We start from the raw sequence: 19452 nt of genomic DNA, 5'->3' as shown, positions 1-19452 counted from the left end.
ACCCCCGAGTCTGGGGCTGCGGGGTCACGGGCAGAGATTAAGCAAGGACCCAGGGGCCCCTTGTTGCCCCGCACCCGTGCTGCTCCCCTTCTCTGTACCTCTCTTGATGGCCCGGGGGCTGCCCAGTCCGCTCGTCTTCCTGGACTCAGAGCAGGGGAGTGAAGTTCGGAAACTCGCCTGAGAGCTGCAGTCATCATCAGACCCAGAGGATTCGTCCACAAAGGGTACAGTGCTGATCTGTGTGGCTCTCTGCAAGACAGGCCCCCTCCCCACTGCAGCTCAGGCTGCATGACGAGCCCCCTCCTGCCTGCACCTGCGTTCTGGCTCCGGGTGCCAGGGTGCAGCCAACACCACCTGCTGGGGCACATGGACACCATCACCCAGCGAGGGCACCCAAAAGACAATGATCCCTTTGAGATCTTTACTCCTGTGTTCTCACCTCCGTGCTTCTCCTTGGGCCTCCCTCCCCCACACACCATCTTCTGTGGTCCCCAAAGAAGCTGCCCCATCCGGCTGGACACCTGGCCGCTGTGACCCCTGCTTCCTGCCACAAGGGGGCCAGAAAGCCAAGCAAAGGGCCAAGTGTGAGACAGGAGCTTTAAAAATGTGTGAGGATAAGGAGACACCAAGAGATCATCTCAGTTGGCAAACATTTAAAAAGACTGATTATCTCAACGCTGGTGAAATTGTGCAGAAAAAGATACTCTGTAGTGTGATAAAGCTCCTTTAGAAGATAATTTGGTACTGCCTGTCAAAGTTTAAAACATACATCTCATTTGCCCATAAGTTCCACCTCTAGAATTCTGTCCTACAGAAATATGTACATATTAAGTGCACAGAGATATATTTGCACAGTGATGTTCATCGCAACATTTATTTTAGAGAAAAAATGAGAAATGACCTGAACTGTCAGTCAGTGGAGGAGAGGTTAAGGTAGTTACGGGGCATCTACAGCAAGAGGCACTGGACAGCGCCAAGGGGGGCACACAGTTGTGTGTGGAAGATTGGCAGGAAGACCTGACACACAGTTGGGTGAACAGGCAAGGTACAGAATGACACACGTAACATGATCCCCTTTGTGTGCATGTGTGTGTGCACATGCATGTGTGCATGGGAGAGAGACTGGGGCAAAGAGAATATTTGTAAACACATTTGTAGATGCAGCAGAGGGCCTTGCAGAATAAACCCCAAGCCATTAGTGACAGTTGCCTCTGGGGTTAGGAGTTAGGGAAAAGGGGGCGGAAATTTCACTTTTGGCTTTTTATTCTTCTATAGAAAGTTTTACAAAGTATTACTGTTATGATTTCAAAAACCAATAACATGTATACTTCAATTTAAAAAAAGCTTATTAACTGTGTTCCTAATTACTTCAAAGAAAAAACCCCAACAACAAAAGGAGACAAATGTATATGAAAACATCATGTTGCAGTTATATCTGATTTTTGTTTAAAAATATGTAGGGCTGTTACAGGAGTATGTTTGAATACACATAAAAAGTTCTGGAAGGAGCCCCACTGCCCTCTGGGACAGACATGAAAAGATGGGGAGGAGAGACGGAGCAGGCACAGGTTTAACCTTTAACTTTTTACTTTGCCCACAATCATATTGATTCGAATTTTTGTAAATGCAGAATTTTTATAATGAAAATGTGATAAACAATAAAAATGAAGCGACATATGTGGGTTCAGCTCCCTGCCCAGAGTCACATGTGTGTGGAAGCCTGACCCCAGAGCCGCACTCCAGCCACCACATGGATGAGAGGCCTCTCTGGATGGGGACACCCCTCCTCGGACAGCAGCTTCTTACCCCCTTCAGGGCTGTGTAGACAGGCACGGTGACGTTCTTGTAGACAAGGCCAGAGAAAGGCCCAGGGGACGCCAGGGCAGGAGGGCTTGAAGCTGGAGGGGGCGACGAGAGGGAGGAGATTAACTCAGGGGGGAGTCTGGGGGAGGAAGAGACCTGGGCAGAGCTCTCTGGGAGACAGACTGGGTCACAGATCTCAGTACGAGGGCCAAGGTGTTACAAGTCATGTGACTGTGGGGCTCTCACATCACCGTGGGGATTCTGTGGCTGGCTGGTGACTCAGCAGCCAGTGGGTGGGGATGCGGGTCCTTCAGGGGGCTCCTCCCACTCATAGCCCTTGCACTGCAGAAGGGAAGCCAGAGCAGGTAGGAGCCTGGGCTGGAGGACCCCACCCCTAAAGTCCCTTTCAGCTCTGTCACCGGCTACAGCTCTGTTCATGCCCACTCCCACCCAGCAGGTGATGAGCTGAACCGGCACGGCTTCCTTTTCTCTCCAAGGCAGCCCTGGCTGTGTAACTTCACCTGAACCTCACCTGCTGGGGGAGGACATGGGGTCCCAGGTGACCTGGCCCGGGGTGTTGCTGAGTCTTCTCCTACCCGCACGCCCACACTGCCCACTTGAGCACCTCACTTGGAACTCACTGCAGCAGGTGACATTATTTCTGGGAGACACATCCGAGAGCCTCATGCCTGACGTGGCCACAGCATAGATCCGACTCTCCTGGAATGAGAGGTCCCAGGATGGTCAGCGCCCAGGACTGAGCCCACCTGAGCCCCTCTTGTGGCTTTGGCGTGGGCAGACCTGGGTCCATATCCAGGCTCAGCCAGTTACTGGCTGGGGAGTCATGGGCAAGTTACATCATTTCTGGGCCTCATTTTCCACAGCTCTAAAAGGGAGGTAATAACACTCCTCTTCAGGCTGAGTGAGAATCAAGTGTAATTATTAATGCAAACATTTAACAGCTGGAATATAATCTGTGCCCAAAGATATCTATTCCCTCTCACTGCCACCCTTCCCTTGAGGCAGTTCAAGAGGAGAGGGCTCAGTCGCCTGTTTCTCTGAATCTTATCGTTGTAGAGGCCCTTGGGCCTCAGGCTCTCACCTCTAGAAGTTGGGTGTTGACAACGAGGTCAGAGCCCCACAGCCCCTCCTATAAACCAGTCGTTTGGGACCTGGGACACACTTGTTTCCTACAGTAATAATGTCACATCATGGTTAGGTTTTGAGGCGAACTCTCAAAGACTCTCTGGCTCACCAGACCCCAGAAACCCGTTGTGGAAGACGCCTCGACAGGGAAGGCCCACCCTCAGCTCTTCCTCACTCCTCAGGGTGTCCCTGGGTCTGACGCAGGCCCACAGCCCCAGGGAGCTTTCCTAATGGTTTTGATGCTCCTGAAGAAGACAGGAGGCCCTGCCTCTGCTTTTCCATTTTTCTTCATATCCACTCAAAGTAAAAGGAAAACAACGTGACAAGGTGAGTCACAGACCAGGGAACATCGCCTGCCTCAGGGAGGTAGCGGGGCTGGGGCTGGGAGGCGGGGTGCTATTGGGGTGTCACCCCAGAGGAGGGAAGCAGCACTGGGCACTTGGGGGAGAGCGGGAGGGGCTGGCGAGTGCCGGGTTGAGATCCAGAGGTAAGGGGAGGGATGAGGAGGTAAGAGGTTGAGCGGCAGCGAGGAAGGGTGTCCCAGGAGGGGCACAGGGTAGGGCAGGGGATTCCTGTGCTTTTGGAGGGCAGATAAATTGGGTCGAAGCAGTAAAATTAGGCATAAACAAGATTATTCCTACTAGTAGTGGTTGTGGAATTCAACCAAGGACAGGCCTCTGACTTTACAGAGGAAATGAAAGTGAGGCCTGAGGGATTAGCTTAAACAAATGTGGGAGTGTCTTACAAAAGGTTATCCAATGCATAACTCGCAAGGTTATTTTGAGGAGCAACAGAAAAAGGGCTCTGCAAACTCTAAATTGGCAAATAAGTATATGGGATTGAGAAATGTCCTTCTCTGAATTCTCAGTCTGGATTTTTCCACACAGTACTGCCCAGCTGTCCCACCTGAGAAGTGAGGTCAGGCTCTCTGGTCACGGTGGTTTCCTAAGCTGACACGGGTAATCCCGACTCAGGCACCTGGTGGCACTGAGCCCTCCTGCCATGTCCCTCGCTGAGTGCTCCCTCACTGCCCGCCTCTGCCTTAGGATTCCCGAGCATCTGGATTCACAAGACCACAGCGAACAAGAGGAGGGATGGTTCTGAGGGGGTTCTCACGACCTGGCCCTTCTCCGTTTCCAGCAGCCTCTCCACCTGTGCCTTACCCTTCCTTCCCGTGAGGCAGGGGCCTCAGGGACAGGTCAGCAGCTCACGGCCTGAAGACTGGCTGGCCTTGGGAGACCACTGAGCCCTATCCCCCAGGCCCGGCTCCTGGGCATGGCTGCTTTTGGTCATTCTGGTCCCCACAGCCATCAGCACTGGTCAGCAATCACTGCTAAGGATGTGGCCCCTAGGCTTGGGGTGATGAGGACCCCCAGACTACCAGAATTTCAAAGAAGACCCTGGAAGGTGCTGCTGAAAAGGTGGGCCATCCAGGCAGTGGTGTGGGGTGGTGCCACCCCCAGGGCCTCATTCCCTATGTTGCCAGGAGCCTGACACTCAGACGTCCCCCACAGCGCTGCCTCACACCACAGCAGCATCCCAGGGTCAGACCATGCGTAAGAGGCTGACGTCTGCTCTCTGATGTCCCCTAAGACGCAGTATAACCGGAGGGGCAGAGTCGGGCTCTGGAGACAGCCAGACCTACATTTAGAGCTTGGCCCGCCACTACCTACTATGTGACCTTGGGCAAGTAACTAAGTCTGTGGGGACAGCAGTTTCCTAATCTGAAAAAGGGGACAGCACCTACCTCCTCCCACAGGGAGGGAGTCCTGCCCAGGGGCCAGGTTCTGTGCTCAGCACTCGACCCCATTATCTCATCTCAGCCTCACCACTGGCCAGGGCAACCTTAGTGTTGCCCACCCCCAACCGACTCCTGTTTTTATTTTAACTTGTCCTCACGGGAAAGGTCAGACACAAAAGTGGAGAGAAGAGAACAGAGAATGACCTTGTGTACCCGTCACTCAACTCTACAAAGATTAATGCTTGGCTGGTCTGTTCCATCAGTATTCCCCACCCCAGATCACTGATTCCGAAGCATTTCCACCAGAACTCATGTCGTTTTATCCAATATCACAAGTAAGGAAGGTAAAGCTCAGAAATAATAACATAGCCAATGCTTACATGTCACTTACTGTGAACCACTACTGCAAGTACTTACTATATGTTAACACATTTAATTCTCACAACAACACTAGAAAGGAGCTACTATCATCCCTATTTTACAGAGAGGGAAACTGAGGCACAGAGGTTTAGTAACTTGCCCCGGGTCACATAGCTAGCAACTCAACCCTACAGTTTGACTCTGGGACCTGTGCTCTTTGCCGCAACACCACACTGCCTCAGAGTCATGAAGACTAAACAAGAAATGTGCATGAAGCACCCAGCCTGGTGTGTGGCACACAGTGAGCACTTGCTCAGGAGATGACAGCCAGCCACTGTCCGTCATTCTAAACCCCAGCTCTGCCCCTCACTGGTTTGGGTGGTCTGGGCCAGCTTGGTGGGACTCGCCTCCCAGAGTGGCCGTGAGGATGATGGCCTCGTCTCACGCTCAGCATGAGGCTGTGCTCAATGAACAGTGTTCACACCGTCAGCTCTGCCCCTCTGCCCAGCCCCCAGGGCGCCTCTTACCCAGGATGGAAACCGGTGCAGGGGGGGTGTGGGTGGTTTGTTCCCCAAGTCCACTTCCTCCAGCTCAGCTCTGGGGGCCCTCGGGCTCTCTCTGTCCTCCTTCTTCCCCGCGGGGGGTTGCTCCTCCATCTCCATCTTCTCTGGTTCCTCCCGGAGCTCAGCTCGGGCCTGCACCTCAGGAAGGCTGGAGGGGTGGAGGGCTGAGAGGGTGCCAATCTCAATGCTCACCACCTGGTTGAAGTGCCCAGGGCCCGCCTGGGGCTGGCTGTGGTGCCGCTTGGCCAGCTGGATGCTGTCCCGGGGGGTGCTGGGAGCCCGCACCTTCGGTAGGGTCAGGCTGCTGCCAGGGCCACCTCCCCTAGCAGAGGTCTTTGTCCCAGGGAGCATTCCTCCCTGAGCAGTAACCAGGCCCTCACCCCAGGAAGCCAAACCATGTCTGGGGGTGTGAGGCTTCACGCACAGCTGGCCGGGAGAGCCTTCCCTTCCCAGACGAGGTGGAAGGGTCTTGGCCTCTGATATTTCCCCAGGATGGACCATGCTGGCACTAGAATCCTCAAAAAGGCTTCCTGTTTTAGCAACAGAGTCCTTGTTCTGCAGAGTACCTGGAGAAGGTGCGGGAATAGCTACCTTCAGGGCACCCTGGGCCTGAGGACCACTGTCCTGCCCCATCAGCTGAGTTCCTAGCCCTGAAGGGACAGAATCCTCTTCTAGGGCTCCCTGGGGGGCCACCCGAAGCTTCCCTGAAGGTGCCATCTGAAGAGCTGTGATTGGGGCAAAAAACAGGTCTATTGAGAGCTCCCTCAATTCAGCCCACACCCCAACACACACACACCCCAACACACATACACACACAGCTCCCTCAATTCAGCCCACACCCTAACACACAGACACACAGAGAGACAGACACCTACCCACTCACCCACCTACCCATCCCCACACACACCCCCGCCGGCCTGCTTACCTCCTAGCGCATCTTGAAGGGCCCCCACCTGCTCTACCAGGTGTTGATTACAGCTTTTCAGGTGCTGATTCTCCATCTCAAGCTAGGCAGAAAGGAAAATGAAGATTAAGGATACTCAGCCTTCAGGCTTGGATGCAGAATTCAAAATAAGATTAAGATCCTTTTTAAAGATCAAATCTTTGAAAGAGAACACGTAGTGCGCCACCAACCCAGCGCCGACCCTCCCAGGGAGCCCTGGCCATCTCCCTCCCTCTGTGCTCACTGGTTTTATTGGAATAGAATAAGCCCCTGAACTTTCTTTTCTAGGTGTTTTAAATCTTTTTCTAAATTGTGAAATATAACACACACACAGAAAACTGCCTACCACGTCACTGAACAGCTCAACAGATGATTCCGAAATGAATACTCATGTGACCTTCATCACTCAGGTTAAACAGAAATTTGCCAGCATTCCCAACAACCCAGACCTGTACCTTCCCAGTCACAGTCCCTCCGTCCCCACAAAGGCAACCACTCTTCTAGGCTTATGAGACTCACCTCCTTACTTTCTGGGTTTTACCATCTAAGTATGCATCCCTCACACCCTGGTTTAGTTCTGCCCATTTCTGAACTTCATATAAATGGAGTTATATAGTAGGTACTTCTGTGTCTGGCTTCTTTTGCTCAACATATTGTCTATGAATCCATCCTCATGGTTGCTGCATTTTCTTTTAAACCGAACCCAATACACTTTTACTGAGCACCTTTTAGCAAGGGTCAGGGCTGTGGAATTTGGAGGTAAACCCAGCATCAGCTGTGTCCCCAAGAACTTGCCGTCTAGCAGGTGACCTGAGATGTGCATCCACAGAAGGGGATGGGAGGCAAAATGAGCCAAAACCCCCTGCAGGTGAGAACCACTTGCGTCAGGACAGAGGAAGAAAAGATGAGTGCTTGCCCTTTGCCAAACTTCAATTCCCTTTCCTTTGTTTAGAAAGGGGTTGTTTTTTGTTTTTTGCTAGTAGCACTGTAGCTTCTAGTCCTGATGTTCCTAAATAAAGCTGGAGCAAGGGATGAACTATGACAATGAATGGACAAAGGTGGAAAGTAGAATAGAGGTACCAGGGGCTTGGGGAAGAAGAGAAGGGGGAGTTGGTGTTTAATGGGTACAGAGTTTCTGTTTGGGGTGATGAAAAGTTTTGGAAATCAACAGTGGTGACAGTTGCACAACACTGTGAATGTACTTAATACCATTGAATTGTACACTTAAAAAATAGCTAAGGGGCCAGCCCAGTGGCATACTGGTTAAGTTCACACACTCCATTTTGGCGGCCTGGGGTTCACAGGTTCAGATCCTGGGTGTGGAACTACATCCCGCTCATCAAGCCATGCTGTGGCAGTGTCTCACATACAAAATAGAGGAAGACTAGCACAGATGTTAGCTCAGGGACAATCTTCCTCGAGCAAAAAGAGAAGGATTGGCAACAGATGTTAGCTCAGGGCTAACCTTCTGCACCAAAAAAGAAAAAAATCAAACAACAAAAACCAACCAAAAAACCCCAGAAACAAAAACAGCTAACATGGTAAATATAATGCATATTTTTAAAAATTTAAAAAGAACGGAGAGGACAGAGGAGAAAGGGGAAAGAGGCGATACAAGGACTGTGTGTACACCTCAGAAGGAAACAGGTGGCACTCTTCAGAAGTGAGTCTTGGTTCTTCTTCCGAAACACAAAGTTACTCAGGAGCCCTAACTGCGAAGGGAGCGGTAAGTGAAGCAATGGTCTCAGTGTTTAAGCTGAAGGAAGGGCAAATGGTTAACAAAAAAGGTCAGTCGAGGCCCCACACACAGAAGGAGGCAGAATGACACTGAGGGAGGGAACAGCCCCACGCAGAGGTCCATTCCAGGCCTCCCGAGACGAGGTTTTGACTCACCTCCGCTAACTTTAGTGTCACCCACTCCTTGATCTTTGCAGCTTTTTCTTGAACAATTTTTGCTTCCTCAGCTCTCATCTGCTTCTGCAAGAAAGCGAGGGCCCTTAGCGAGTCACGGCAGTCACTAGCTTAGTGAATAATCAGAGGCGGGAAGCCGTGAGAAGAAATATCAAGAGACTGGATGGGGGTGGCCCGAGAGAAAAAAATTAATTCATTTATGACTTTTTAAAATATTCTTAAAGTGGGAAAGGCTTTCCTAAACACAATACAACTCCAAAAAGCCATGAAGGAAAAGGCAAATAAATCTATATCATCACTACAAATTACTATATTACCAAAGAAAAAGAATCCCTTAAACAAAACCAAAAGACCAACTGGGGGGTGATTTGCTACACAAATGATTTATGTACAAAAGGCTAATTTGAAATGAACAATCCAATAAATATATGCAAAGGATATGACCAGGAAATTAACAGAAAAAGAAAGAAAGGGAAAAGAACCCATGAAAAGCTGTTCAATCTTAATCATAATTTTAAGAAGGTAGATAAAAGGGAGACATCATTTTCCTCTATCACGCCAACATAATTTAAAATTTTGCTATTATCCCAAATTGTCAAGAATGTTGGAAAACAAACCCTCTCACACAAGTTGGCAAAGCCTTTCTGGGGAGCGATTTGTTACCCATCAACATTGTAAATGTACACACCACTGACCTAACAAACCCACTGCTTAGCAATCGTTAGTTGCAAGATTATTTGATAAAGCAACAAGAACAAAAACCTCAAGACTGGAAATAACCTGAGTGTCCTCAAATAAGGGCTTGGCTAAATAAAATGAAAATGGAATGCTGGGCTTTGGTACACAAGAAACGTTCACAGCAAACAGTGTCAACAGTGAGGAGGGGAAATGAACGATTGGGGACAGGGGAAAAATGTTACTTGTCATTCTATACCTTCTGGTCTTTTTGTATTTTTTACTATAAACATGAATTACCTTTACAGTTAAAAAACAAAAAAGCTACATTATCACATATGTGCAGCAATTCCCTCAAAATAATCAAGAGTGTAAGGGAGGTTTGCATCTGAAGAATAGCATCCAAGGATAGAACAGGGCTGAGATCTTGGCTCTGAGGCTTATTTGCTGTGGGACACTGGGCAGGAAACCGAACCTCTCTAGGCCTGCACGGTCATGTCCACAATGGGGGGATGATACATCTCCCACCCTGGGCCAGTGTGAGGATTAAGTGAGAGGAAGTGCACAGCACAGAGCCTGAGGCACAGGCAACTGACCACTTCCACACTGAGCACCAGTCCCCTGACCAACAAAGCCTGGGGACGCCAGGTGTGTGCTGAGTGGTGTAGAGACCAGCAATAAGGACCAAGGTTACACTTCTAGGGAAAACTGCCTGATAATTGTAAGATTAGGGACATAAGCTCCAAACAAGGGAGTCTGTGGAAATGAGATAGGAATGTGAAAATGGCAGACTCTCAGTAGTTCAGAGCTCAAATGACCTGAGGTCATCTGGCTCAGGGGTTTGCAAACTGGCCCACAGGCCAAATTCAGCCTTCCACCTGGTTCCCACCCCCCCACCAACTACCTATTTTTGTAAATGAAGTTGTACTGTAATACAGCCATGCCCATTCATTATCTCCCATCTAGGACTGCTTTCTCCCTATGATGACAGAGTTGAGTAGTTGCAACAGAGACCATGTGGCCCACAAAGCCAAAAACATTTACTTATAAGGCTTTTTAGGGAAAAAGTTTGCCAACTCCTAAACTAGTTTGATACCCTCTTTATACAGCTGTGGAAATTAAGGCCCAGGGCAGTGAAATGACTTATCTCTGTCAGTTTGTGGCACAGCTGGGATTAAATCCAAGTCTGACTTGCAGAACAGCATTCTTTCTGCTCTGATCTTCACTTATTATTGTAAAATGATTTTTCTGACCTAAGCTTTAGCAGGAGCCATTTTGCCCACCAATGCCCAGGATGCTGCCACTTCTAACCACTCAAAAGAGAAGACAGCAGCAGAGATAGAATTGACGGGAAATTGATTAAAGGGTCCATGTGTCAAAGTTCTATTTTCTCATGATTTTTCAGGAGCACATGGTGCCCGCAGCATACAAAGGCACATCCCACAAAGGAAATACTCAGTGAATGCTGATGAATGATTACGAATTTGCCCATCATGGTGGGAAGGTAGTACCAGGATTAGCTGGGACCTTCATGGAAAATGTACATGTGGAAAATTAAAAGTCATCTGGCCACACTGTGGGGTTGTCTGCTAGAAAAGATGGACCTCTGTCACCAGGAAAAGTGGGGTAGGTAAGGCCAACGGCAGAGGTAAAAGTGAGAACTAGGATGAAGTTAGTGAGATCGGGCATAGGGAACCAGTGGGGGATGTTCCAGATGCCCTCTCTAGAGCAAAGGTGCTAACTGTAGCTGGAGCGCTGGGCAGTGGCCTCTCCTGGGCCCCCTGTGCTCAGGATGAGAGGCACTGCTTCTTGGAGGCAGCAGCAACTTTGGTCTCTGCCGACTCAGGTTCCTTGAGAAACTGTGGCCAAGCAGCTGACCAAGGCTGACGGTCCAGCTCTGTGCTGCTCTGAGACTACAGGCAAGCGTCCTGTCCCATGTGTTGGCAGGGCACAAGGCCAGGGTAGAGAAGGAAAAGCTCTTCTTCCCAAGCACCGACTTCATGTCTGACACTAGACACAGATTATCTGAGTTCATTCTCCCGACAGCCCCATGAGGTATTATCAGCCCTATTTTATAGATGGGTAAAATGAGAATCAGCAACTTCAGTAATTTGCCCACAATCAGACAGCAGCAGGTGCTAGAGGTGGGATTCAAACCCAGAGGTCCTTTTCCCACTATACCCCCTGCCTGGCTCCTAATGTACCTTCCAGTAATTAAATCTCCACATGAAAAAACAGTCTCATGAAGGAGTGAGCTCCCCACCCCTGGAGGGCTCAGAGGGGCTCAGCTCGACAAGCCAGGGCCAACTGGAGCAAACAGTGTAGAGGGCACCAGCACTCTGCTTCATGTTAGCTCTTACCTGCTTCTCCAGCTGTGCCTCCAGCTGGCCGATGAGCTCATCTTTGCCCTGCACGGCTTTCAGCAATTCTTGGTACTTTCGGTGCAGGCTGCCTGCTGAGTCCACATTCTTCAGACTGGACAGTTTCACCTTCTCTTCCATCATACCCACCTGAAAAGTATCAATACTCTCATAGGGTTGAGACATGGTATGTGGAATGGGCACTAATGTGGGATGGAATGCTTCTTGATGTCCCAGCCCGTGACTCCCAGGCAGAGCCCTTACCCAGAGAAGTCAAGGCCAATTAAGTCAATGACCAATTATGAAGCTTCATCTGAGCAAGAGAAGGAATTGACAAGGAAGAAACAGCCAGGTGTTGGCCATCTAATTCAGGGCCATCTAATTCAGTAGGGACAAGCTGGGCAGGACACACAGCCCTGGAGAGGAACTGCTCCACCCTCACTGTGGCAGAGACATCTGTGGCTCACTGCATGCCAATGTGTTTCCTGATATTTCCCAGCCCTCTTGTAGTTAGACAGCCATGGAATTCTCTCCAGCCAATGGGCCAGAGTGCGATGACACATCATTTCTGGGCTAAAGTATTTAAGAGCTGGTGCGCAAGCACCCAGCTCTCTTTCCCTGCCATGGCAACCAAGGAGGTTGCATGTTCCAGATGGTCCAGCTACATGCTGGGGAGCTCCATTAGCCTGGATCCATGAAGCACTGGGTGGAGCAGAATCCCTGGCTAACCCTCAATTTAGAGGGGCACCAGGAGTGAGAACTAAATGTGGTAAGTCACTGAGACGTCAGACTTAATTTGTCACCTCAGCAGAACCTAGCCTATTTGGACGAATCCACTTACCTGCTCACTGCACTGACCCTTACCCAAAGACTGTTTCATGCTCACAGAAAGCTCCACACACCTTAATTTGTTCAGAAGGTCTAACAGGTGACTGCTGGTTCCCCTTGTCCCCGTAAAGAGCTTATCAGCATGAGTGTGTCCATGGGAAGTGTCAGGAAAGGCCATCTGTCATTCCCGTACGCACTCCTGCCAATCCCCTTCCCTGGTTACCTGGGTCTCTGCATTCTCTGCTCTCTGCTCTGCCTCCAGCAGCCTCTGCTCCAGCTCCTGCATCTGCTCAACCAGAGAAGAAGGGGAGATGTAGGTGTGGCATCCCTACCATGGACATGCCATCAAGGCAACGTGGGCAAATGGTGCAGACACTGCACCCAGGCCAGGCTTGAACTGCCCATCTCAAGTGGCTCAAGGAGTCAGAGCAAAGATTTTCATGGCAAACCTCGGTTCAACTTATCCAGAATTTAAGAGGCAGGTGAAGAGCCAGGGCTGCTGTCCTCGCTGCTGAGCAAGTAAAAGCCTAAGGAGGCGTTTCTCCCTGTGCAGGATACTCAGGGAGGGGCAGCAGTGCCACGGCCTTCTTCCTGAGGCACCCTGCCCACAGTCCCGCCTGCAGTCTCCTCTCCCTGAGGCCTCTTTCCTCTCAGAACTGGGCAGCAGGCAGTGCACTGCTACCGCTCGCCATGTGCCTGGCATGGAACATGCTCGCACATGGGCCCCCATCATGTCATCAGTAAGAGAACGTTTCTTCCCACCTCGGAATAACTCACTGGCTGGGGACAAGCACTTCCTCACTCCCTGTCAAGGATGCCTCTGACCGTAAATGGCATTCACAGGTATCACATAATTTGATTTCTTTACTCTTAAAGAAATAGAGAGGCTCAAGACAATTTTTTTAAAATCCTATCTTGCTACCAGTAGAGCGTGTCATTCAGGTCTGAGGAACCTGGCAATTCCGGAATCTTACGCCAAGTGGCCCAATCACAGGGACCAATGTTCTTACATATGGAGGCTCATCAGGGACCAGATCTAAGCTGAAGCCTAAGGAGCTGCTCACGAGCCCACAACCCACACGGCATCTCTGCAGCTTCGCGAGCTCGCAGCTTGGCGAGTGGAGTGTGGGCTGGATTTCAGCTCCTACCCTTCCCCTGGTCAGGGCTCGGCCGTCTACTGCCCTAACCACACATCATCACACAAGGTTCCGAGGAAGCAGAGCAGAGTCATACATCCAACTTTCCTGTCAAACGCCATGTGCCATGGCCTAGTCAAGTCAACTTCTTCCTTTCCTGCCCTGCCTTGCCCCCGGGCAAGAGGTATGCATTAAATATACAGTACAGGCATAATCTTCCAGGCGTGTCCTCTGCGAGGCTGAACAGCCTCCACTTTCAAGCTCCAGTCCAGCCTGCGCCCACCTCACCTCTGTAGATTTGGCCTTTTCTCCAGCTACTCAACCTTCTCCCGTTGGCCTGGATGCTGGCTTGATATTTACCAGTAAACTGAGCAATTAATTCCTTCTCTCTTTTCCAATCTCTCACCTCAGCCAAAATTCTGCTTTCCTTCCTTGATTAAAGTATGGAAGAGAAGAAGCCCCCCAGTCTGGTGCTGGACAGTGAAAGGAGAGTTACCCGGAAGTAGCTCATGTTTGAGAACCTGGGACCCCTCTTTTCTCAGGGCAGCCCTCCTGCATCCATTTTTTTCCTCCTTCTTGGGAGAGGAGAGACACAGATGCTTTCATACACATTCTCTCTGAAAGGAGCTGAGGATCCCAAATAAAACTCAAGATTTACAACCATGGGACAAAAATACCCCTTGGGCTTCCAATGGACAGGAACACTTCTGCCAGGCATTCATGTGCTCGGGACAAGGATAACTGTATCTCTTCTTTCCTTATTCTCCTGAGTTTAGCAATTATGATAGAACCACTTGAATCAAGCCCCAGAGAGTGGGTTGCTTCTGGCCAGACTCAGGCATCAATTAGAGCTAGATGGCCTTTCTGAAATCAAACAGCCCTTGGGCCTGTCTTACAGGAGTCCCTTGACCTTCAAACAGTTGCTCTGCAGCTACAGGGGAGATAACAGCATAGCAAAAACCAATATTATGGTTATAAGGGTGGCTTCCCAGTGCAAAGAGAATTCCACATGATGGTGGGGCAGGGGAGGGTTGGTTGACACATACCAGTGCCTCCCAGTGACCAGGTGAGTACTATATAAAACTCCCCCTTCAGCACCAGACCTGACTGGATCAATCAGGTTCTCTCTCACCAGGAATCTGAAATCTGGGACTGAGAGACCAGAGACAAGAGCCAAGGGGCTGCCCCGAACGTTCACAAACTTCACCAAGTCATGATTGCTAGGAAGTTCCTTCAGTTCCATGAGCTGTTCCAGGATCCTCCCAATAAATTCCCTGTTTGCATAAGCTAGCCCAAATCAGAAACGACTCTAACTAATACAATTACCAGGAGCATTTAATTTTTTTATTTTATTTTATTTTTTTTAAAGATTTTATTTTTTCCTTTTTCTCCCCAAAGCCCCCCGGTACATAGTTGTGTATTCTTCCTTGTGGGTTCTTCTAGTTGTGGCATGTGGGATGCTGCCTCAGCGTGGTCTGATGAGCAGTGCCATGTCTGCGCCCAGGATTCGAACTAACGAAACACTGGGCCGCCTGATACGGAGTGCGCGAACTTAACCACTCGGCCACGGGGCCAGCCCCCAGGAGCATTTAATTTTTTAAGACTACAATGAAATATTGAAAGGGAAGGCTTTGGATCCCTGACAAGTTTCTTAGATTAACTTTCAGCTGGACCGTTTAGATCTCACACCTGCTCTGGAGCTCAGAAGACAGAGGATTTCCATAAGAAATGATCGTTCACATTTGTGACTTCTGCAACGACTGTCTAATATTTTCTAACTTCATCTGATAGAAAACTTCCCATTTTACAGATGGAGAAACCAATGTAGGGTGAAGTACAGAGTGTATTTGAGTCCTACCTCCCAGCTGGGTATTTCCATTTGGGTGAACAGTGGTCAATGATACTGGCCAGAGCCAGAAATCACTCCACTATTGACAACATGGTGAGCACTTTTCCCCTCAAGATTTTAACACAAGACATCCCTTTAAGGTAAGCTATCATGGAAGCAGATGGAAAGGAAGGCCTCCTCCCAGCCTTGGGCCGGCCGCCACATAGTCCTCATTGCTTCCCACCCTCCAGCGGTTCCTATCTTCCCAGCAAGGGCACTAAAGACTCAAACCATTCTGTATTCACCTTTATGCTGGAGTATTCTTTTTTCTCTAAAACTAATGTCCAAACATTGAAAACATGTGGAACAGTTGGAACTTTTTTAAAAGAGAAGAGTATAATGACCATCCGTGTATCCATCACTGTGCTCCAACAATTACCGACATCCTGCCGTCCTTGTTTGAAAAGAATATTTTTAACATCATGTTTCCCTCCGTTTTTACGAAAATATATTTTCTCCATTGCCATTGGAATACTCCCAGGTGTCTCTATGCCAGAATGTCATTTTTAGAGTTTTCAAACTCCTCTGTTAATCCCAGCATCAACTTTTCATGATGGCAGACTGCTCTTTACACTTGCATAAAGGGCCACATCTGGAGCTCTGAAATGCTTACACTATGGGCGGGCCACCCTTTATTTGGGTCCTGTTTCTCCTCTCAGAGGGTTCCCTAGGACCGTGTCCTCAGCTGTCCTTTTGGCCTGTGGGCCTGGAGTGACGCGCCAGCAGAGGAGGTGTCAGGTTTAGGCGGCTGACTTTTAGGCGGGATCCACTTACACCAGCTGCGACTCACACATGAGACTCTAAGCTGGCTAGAACTGGCGCAACAACCTGATGAAATGCACTTGGCACCAGCCTGGTATCTAATCCCCATGTCCACAGCTCCTTGTTACACTCAGTGATACTGTGAAATATCAGCCCCCTGGGGCAGGAGCAGTGGGCGCTCTCCCGTGCTCTCAGCACAGTCCTGGTGTGCCGAGCAGTGGCCTGAGCCAAGAGCCTCGCCATGCTGAGTCTCAGCTATCGCTTTGAAAAGGGGGTTCAATATTCTTACCACGGCTTTGCACCCACTGGAGAGAACAGTACAGGTGAGAGCTAAGGCTCTAGCTCCTGGGTGTGGCTTTAGATAAGTTCTTTATCCTCTCTCTGCCTCAGTTTCCTTACCAGTGAAAGAGTATGAGTCTCCATCTCCGAGGGTTGTTGTGAAGATTACATGAGATGCGTCATGTAAAGCTCATGTGCACACCTTGGCACTTACTGAGCAGTTTACAGACATAGCTACTTGTTGGCTTTTTGTCTACAAAGACGGCACTTGGGACCAGGGAGACCAGTTGGCCTGGGACAGTCTGGTGCTCACCTGTCATCCCAGAATAATTATTAATAGAGCCTCCCTTTCTTTCTCTAACGTGCTCCGATTTAGATGATAAATTATATGGTCAGCCTACTTATGATCCATCTACAGAAAGAATCGCTTTAAGCCAGAAGTTGCCGACTACTACCCTACAGTGTCTTGTAAGACCTACAGTGTCGTGAGATTTGGCAGACACAGATATAACAAAACAAGGCCACTTGCTACGTGTCTGGCACTGCTTTACGCACTTTATATGTATTAACTCAACTAATCTTCATTCCAATCCTAGAAGGCGGGGACCATTATTATCCCTGTTGTACAGAGAAGGGAACTGACGCAGAGTGGTTAGCTAACTTGCCTGAGGTCACACAGTCAAGAGGCAGAGCCAGGATTCAAACTCAGGAGCAGTGGCTCCAGAGTCAATTGTACTGTTAGCCACTGGGCCTCACAGATCCAAATCTCATGTGTCACATAAAACCCAGATTCTACATGTAATCCCTGACTTCCAGCTTCTCTTGAAAACTCAGATCTGGACACACTAAGGTTACATTTTCTTACGGCAATAACTGGCTTCCTCCTCTTGCTGTAGCACACTCCCTCAAGGTCTCCCCAGGACCCACCTGTCTCACTTATTTAAGTCACTTGCAAGCATTTGAGTCTGCAACCCCCAGTTTTAGCTATTAAATGCTTCTAACTCTGTTGTCATCAAAGACAGTGGTTTTCAACTTTATTATTTTTAGTAGCAGATCTTTTGTGCAATCGAAGTCACATGCTTATTCCTAAATATATAAACTACATGACTGTGGGGCTGCCCCCGTGTCTGACTGCAGAAGACGCAGCAGAGAAAGGGCTCCAAGTCTCATCTGTGGGTTCCCCTGCTCCCAGCCAGCCCAGAGCCTCCTCGGGAGCACATGGGGTTCGGGGCATCCACTAGAAGGACAGCCGAATGGGGCCCAGGGGCAAGGCCGTGGCGGGAGTTCTTGGCGGTACATCCCAGGCTTTCAGGGGTACAAGGACCCACATGGAGTTTGCTGCAGGCACACTCCTGGGTCTTGCCCACAGAGGTTTGTATAGCAAGTCTGAGGCAAGGACCCAGAAATGTGCTTGAAAAGAAAACTCCAGGTGATCCTGGGGCAGGTGTTCCACAGATACACTCTGAAAACACAAGACTGGCCACAAGCTGACTGACTCCTTCGGAGACACATCCCGGGGCCCAGCCTCCAGCAGCACAGGCTTCTCAGACGGCTTTACAGGAGTACAGAGCTCTGTCAATACTCTGGTTCCTGAGAAATACTCTAGTGGGCCTTATAAAAAATGGGGGGTTAGGAGAATAAAAAATCTCTCTCCCCCCCCACACACACATACTCACACGCACGTGCGCACGCTCACACACAGTGAATAAAAGTTCTAGAAAGTATTTGCTCCCAAAGCAAATCGGGTTTGTCAGAAATGAAATCTGCTAAGGCCGATGCTGCGATGACTTTGCACAGACTTCAACGTATTTGTGACCAGTCCTGACAGCCCTAGTATTCTCCTTTTATGGCACCTGGCCTTTTCACAAGTCCTGGGGTATTTAAGGATATGGTTTTCTGGGCCTTGTGTTCTACCCAGACGTTGCGAAGCTGGTGCCCGAAGTAAATCGCCACCTCTGTATAATCCACGGTCTGAGGGGGGAAGAGCAATATTCATTGTTCTTTTGTTGAAGGAGATGGAACTGAGCCATTTATACATTCAAAAAGAAGTCCTGAACTACAAATTTTTGGTAAATACAAAACTGAGATACTGCATTTCAAAACCTTGGTTGGAGAAACCAGTAAGGGACTTTAGAAAAGACGAAGCGTATACAGTCCCATTGGAACAGGATTTGGGAAAAGCCACTTCAGTTAAAAACATGCAAGCTAAAAAAGGAGGGATGTTTTATTACATTATTTCTTCTTTTTAATAAATCCATCAAATCCATCTTGGAAGCAGACAGGGAGTAAGCAAATAAAAAATTTTAAACTTGCATTAATTCTAATCTAATACTAATACTAATCATGATAATTCCTACAAAGTTCTTCTGTGGATATTATATTTCCACTTTTCTGATGAGAAAACTGAGGCATAAGTTTAGCAAGAATGAAAAAAGTCCAAGGGGCTTTTAATATCCATCTCTACAGCCTCTTAGAACAGTATCAAGTTTTAAACTGACCTGACTAGCCTTTGTGACTTCCGCAGCACACCAAGAAGACGGCTGGGGAGCAGAGTGGGATGTGAACTCCGAGACATCAGCCACTCCCTCGACTCCTGCACTGGATGGGAAGTGAACCCACAAAGCCATCTGGCTCCAGAATGGCGCGGCCCTGGCAATGTGGGTGTCCATGACAACAGTGACCAGGGCACACCAGTCCTTGAGAGGTGTAACAGCAGGAAGGTCTAGAACTCTCTTCTCCTCACACTCCAGCTCCTCTCTCACCCTCTGGTGAGGGATTATCGGGTAGCCTTTTTTCTTTAAAAAACATTTTTCTTTTTAGCACAGATCATTCCCTGTCTAGAATGGCAATGCTGCAGGAGAGAGGCAGGTGCCAGTAGGCTGTGTGGTGGGGAGGGAGGAAGGGCACGCTTCCAAGCCTTAGCAGCCAATAGGTGGCGTCTGATCCCAGGCAGCGCCGGCAGTGAGGGGGCGGCCAGCAGCCATGCAGCAACGTAATCTCCACAGATGGGCGGGCAGCTGGGCAGAGAGTGGAGGGGCAGGGGAGTGAGACAGCTGG

At 49.3% G+C, this 19452-nt stretch overlaps 1 protein-coding gene across 11 annotated transcripts in view; it reads right to left on the bottom strand.

Moving 5' to 3' along the window:
- The window catches only part of PLEKHH1 (pleckstrin homology, MyTH4 and FERM domain containing H1), a 50559-nt gene that overhangs the window by 17674 nt on the left and 13433 nt on the right, over positions 1-19452 (bottom strand). For 4 of the 11 annotated variants that reach the window (XM_070249653.1, XM_070249652.1, XM_023627971.2 and 1 more), the window contains exons 3-10: positions 12554-12616; positions 11503-11652; positions 8450-8533; positions 6539-6620; positions 5578-6338; positions 2445-2523; positions 1807-1898; positions 99-249 (exon numbers count right to left, since the gene is read on the bottom strand). In XM_070249653.1, the coding sequence (XP_070105754.1) occupies positions 99-249; positions 1807-1898; positions 2445-2523; positions 5578-6338; positions 6539-6620; positions 8450-8533; positions 11503-11652; positions 12554-12616 (1462 nt within the window). Of the gene's footprint in view, positions 1-98; positions 250-1806; positions 1899-2444; positions 2524-5577; positions 6363-6538; positions 6621-8449; positions 8534-11502; positions 11653-12553; positions 12617-19452 lie in introns of all 11 variants that reach the window. The other 7 variants (XM_070249649.1, XM_023627970.2, XM_023627967.2 and 4 more) reach the window with 2 other exon arrangements.

The sequence above is a fragment of the Equus caballus genome, chromosome 24 (genome assembly GCF_041296265.1).
Source record: "Equus caballus isolate H_3958 breed thoroughbred chromosome 24, TB-T2T, whole genome shotgun sequence".
NCBI classification, from domain to species: Eukaryota; Metazoa; Chordata; class Mammalia; order Perissodactyla; family Equidae; genus Equus; species Equus caballus.
This window is presented reverse-complemented; position numbering and strand designations above follow the sequence as displayed.